Source organism: Helobdella robusta (assembly GCF_000326865.2).
Source record: "Helobdella robusta unplaced genomic scaffold HELROscaffold_13, whole genome shotgun sequence".
NCBI classification, from domain to species: domain Eukaryota; kingdom Metazoa; phylum Annelida; class Clitellata; order Rhynchobdellida; family Glossiphoniidae; genus Helobdella; species Helobdella robusta.
This window is the reverse complement of record NW_008703718.1, coordinates 228,318-229,663: the sequence shown is the minus strand read 5'-3', so window position 1 is coordinate 229,663 and position 1,346 is coordinate 228,318. Positions and strand designations below refer to the sequence as shown.

The window sequence follows — 1,346 nt, the reverse complement described above, 5'->3', positions numbered from 1 at the left end:
TTATATCGAGTTATATCGAGTTATATCGAGTTATATCGAGTTATATCGAGTTATATCGAGTTATATCGAGTTATATCGAGTTATATCGAGTTATATCGAGTTATATCGAGTTATATCGAGTTATATCGAGTTATATCGAGTTATATCGAGTTATATCGAGTTATATCGAGTTATATCGAGTTATATCGAGTTATATCGAGTTATATCGAGTTATATCGAGTTATATCGAGTTATATCGAGTTATATCGAGTTATATCGAGTTATATCGAGTTATATCGAGTTATATCGAGTTATATCGAGTTATATCGAGTTATATCGAGTTATATCGAGTTATATCGAGTTATATCGAGTTATATCGAGTTATATCGAGTTATATCGAGTTATATCGAGTTATATCGAGTTATATCGAGTTATATCGAGTTATATCGAGTTATATCGAGTTATATCGAGTTATATCGAGTTATATCGAGTTATATCGAGTTATATCGAGTTATATCGAGTTATATCGAGTTATATCGAGTTATATCGAGTTATATCGAGTTATATCGAGTTATATCGAGTTATATCGAGTTATATCGAGTTATATCGAGTTATATCGAGCATAAATCCTATATTGATACCGTTCTTTGCGGTTCTTTTCTTTGCCGACCGGTCGGCTTCTTTGCGTTTCTCTATTTTCATTTAAATTAATTAAATAAATAAGATTTGTCCATTCATCTAGGTTCATTCAGGTTCATTCATTCAGGTTATAGCTTCCAGAGGAGTTCGTCGTGGAGGATCAGAATGGTTGTAATGTCACCCTACGTTCAACCTTAACCCTAACTTCCGACTTTACGGTTTCTTAACGGTTTCTTTTTTTGCCAGTTTGCTGGCTTTTCCGGCTGGTGGATTTCACCGCGGCTCGTTTCTCTATTTTCATTTAAATTAATTAATTAAATAGGATTTTTTCATTTCATTCAGGTTGAAGCTTCCAGAGGAGTTCATCATGGAAGATGTCAGGCTACGTTCGTTCATTCAGTGGCAAAGAATACCTGCCTGACTGGAATACGTTTTCTTCTTTTTTTCTGTAATTTAACATTAAGTAGGAATGCTCACACGCACACACACGCATACACAATTACATTAAGTAGCTATATAGGTAGGTTAGATAGGCCTAATTTTAATTGTAGGTAGGATAGATAGGGAGCATCCAACACTAATGTAGTTTAATAGGTAGGCAGCGTAAGTTTATCTCTTCTATTTTATCTTGCACCCACATTACACGCACCAGCGTATTACACACACACACACACACACACACACAAATACATACATAAACACATATGTTAGTATTTGAGCGTAATTTT

General features: G+C 34.2%; 1 protein-coding gene across 1 annotated transcript in view; it reads left to right on the top strand.

Moving 5' to 3' along the window:
• The window catches only part of HELRODRAFT_168181 (hypothetical protein), a gene marked incomplete at both ends in the record, with an annotated part of 4,376 nt that extends 3,337 nt beyond the window's left edge, over positions 1 to 1,039 (top strand). Inside the window, 2 exons of the mRNA XM_009014064.1 lie at positions 41 to 651; positions 961 to 1,039. Coding sequence (XP_009012312.1) covers positions 41 to 651; positions 961 to 1,039 — 690 coding nt within the window. The remainder of the gene's footprint in view (positions 1 to 40; positions 652 to 960) is intronic.
• Positions 1,040 to 1,346: the final 307 nt, after the last annotated feature.